This window comes from Pelophylax lessonae (genome assembly GCF_965119305.1).
Source record: "Pelophylax lessonae genome assembly, chromosome: 1".
NCBI classification, from domain to species: Eukaryota; Metazoa; Chordata; class Amphibia; order Anura; family Ranidae; genus Pelophylax; species Pelophylax lessonae.
The window spans coordinates 290,297,359-290,299,844 of NC_138768.1; the positions used below are offsets into that span (position 1 = coordinate 290,297,359).

The window sequence follows — 2,486 nt, forward strand, 5'->3', positions numbered from 1 at the left end:
TTTCCTGCAATGTGAGCACAAAGAATAAATTACCTGTTCTACAGCAAAAACACACTATAGCTCTTGGCTTTCACTTCTCACAAAAACTTGGAAGATCAGAGAGCAAATATTGTAAGCAAATACTTAACACCTGTATACTTGGCAAAGTAAAGATACTGACTCGTCATTTTGTTTATACCAATATTGTTACTAGCTGTTTATTAAAATGAAGGAAGACAACTATTCAAGAATTACTGAAGTCTGGCTAACTGGAATAGATCATCTGCAAAGCACTAGAATTGTTCTTTTTATTTTTTTTCTTGTGATATACATGATGATAGTAACAGGAAATCTTCTAATTATTTCAGTCATCACATCTGAACATTGTCTTCATACTCCAATGTATATTTTTCTATGTAGTGTATCCCTATCAGAAGTTTTATTTACTAGCAATCTTTTTCCTAAATTTTTACAAGTTTTATGGGAGGATGGAGCTGCTATAAGTCTAGGAAACTGTCTTACACAGTTTTATTTGTGTGCATCTTTGGGAGCAACAGAGTGCTTGCTGTTTGCATCCATGTCCTATGATCGGTATCTGGCTATTTGCAAACCACTCCATTATTGTTCTGTGATGAGTTTTGCATTTTGTGGCAAACTTGTTCTGTTCTCGTGGTTATGTGCCTTTACTAGCTTGTCAATCACATTAATTATGATTGCTCAGCTACAATTTTGTGGACCTAAAATTATTGATCATTATTTCTGCGATTTTGCTCCATTACTAGAACTTTCTTGCTCAGACACCTATGCAGTTGAAATAGAGACCTTCATAATTACATCTTCAGTGGCACTCTTTCCATTTTTATTTGTTATTGGAACTTACATTTTCATTATTACTACTATTCTGAACATCTCTTCATCCACAGGTAGATGGAAAACATTCTCCACATGCAGCTCCCACCTGGCTACAGTGTGCACATATTATGGAACACTTATTATTCTCTATGCCATACCCACACATACCTTTTCAAACACAGTTAGTAAGACTTTATCTCTTGTTTACACAGTTGTGACTCCCATGTTCAACCCCATAATATATAGCCTGAGAAACAAAAATATTAAATTAGGTGTGAAAAAATGTTTGAGAAAATGTCGGATAAAAAAAGAAAGGCGTTTCTTGGGCCACTTCACACCCTAACCTTGTGTGACAGTATGAGGCCCTGCCACTCGGAAATGGTTAGAAAAAAGGAAGTTTGCCTTCCTTTCCAGTTTTGCTTTACCTGCAACGTTTTGAGATGTATTCCATTGTTGTTTACCTCTCTTCTATTTTGTTGTTATTTTTTCAGCAATTATTTCCCATTTTTACTTTTTATGATTTTTTCCATCATCCCATCTTACCATATGCATGATGGTTAAAACTAAATGACATGGTTTTATATTAATTTAAGTCAATATATTGTACATGTACAAGTTACTTTGAACCTGAGCTGACTCTTTTGTAAAATATATATATATATTGTTTAACTTTGTCTAGGTATTTCTTACCTTTGTTCTGTTGAGCATATCAATTTGTATTTTAGACTTTTTCATATTTTTAATTGTGTTTCTAGTCAAATTACCAATAAATTGTATTGTTTTTAAGTGGGTTCAGCTAGACTTATACATAATGTTTAATTACATTTTCTATAACATCAGTTTTTTTACTGGTCATTTCAGCTTTTCTGTAACCTAGTGTCTAGGTTTTGTTGAAGAAAGCAGGTGCACACAACCTTTATAATAAAGGATTGAGAACAGTCCAGGGCTCCAGCCAAGTGGAAGGTGTGCTCCCATTGTGAAGACAGGGCTTCATCTTAGGACACAGGTGTGAGCCAGTATCTCTGTGTGCTAGTTTTGTGCATTAACCAGGAGCTGTACAAACAAATGGCCACTGTCCTCACCTATAACTGGCATTTGCAGCAAGGAGTCCATGGAAGGGCAAGCTAAACTTACCGACCAGCTACAGAGCCACTTCAAGGCAGCCTAGTATTTTCCGTAGTCATAACTCTAAATTTTGAGAGCCTCCACAATGGAAGCATGTGCGTTATAATGGATAGGCAGAGGGCAGGTAAGCCTGTAGGGAGCCCACCCCTCCTTAAAGGCCCAGGGGTGCACTAGACATCCAGCACATAGCACAATGGCAGCAAAGGCATCCAGTGTGTCCCCTCACCAGAATTCCAACAGTACAAACAAATGGCCATTGCCCTCACCCATAACTGGCCTTTGCAGCAAGAAGCTCAAGGAAGGGCAACGCATGTAAAATAAAACCAAAGAAATTCCAAGCTCAACTTACTGACCAGTCTGCAACCAACCAGATTATCCTGTCTAACAGTATGCATTAAAAACAGGAGTTTAGTTTGCACACATTTGCAAATACATGCTTAAGCTACAGAGCCCCATCAAGGCACCCCAGTTTTTTCTGTAGTCCTTACTCTTTTGAGAGCCTCCACAATGGAATTACATGCAGTATAATG

General features: G+C 37.2%; 1 protein-coding gene across 1 annotated transcript; it reads left to right on the forward strand.

The window, feature by feature from the left end:
* Nucleotides 1-205: 205 nt before the first annotated feature.
* Nucleotides 206-1,174, forward strand: LOC309545125 (olfactory receptor 11L1-like; the record flags this gene model as incomplete). Its single annotated transcript, XM_082244254.1, has 1 exon — nucleotides 206-1,174. One exon carries the CDS (start codon nucleotides 206-208, stop codon nucleotides 1,172-1,174), a length of 969 nt encoding a protein of 322 aa, XP_082100380.1.
* Nucleotides 1,175-2,486: the final 1,312 nt, after the last annotated feature.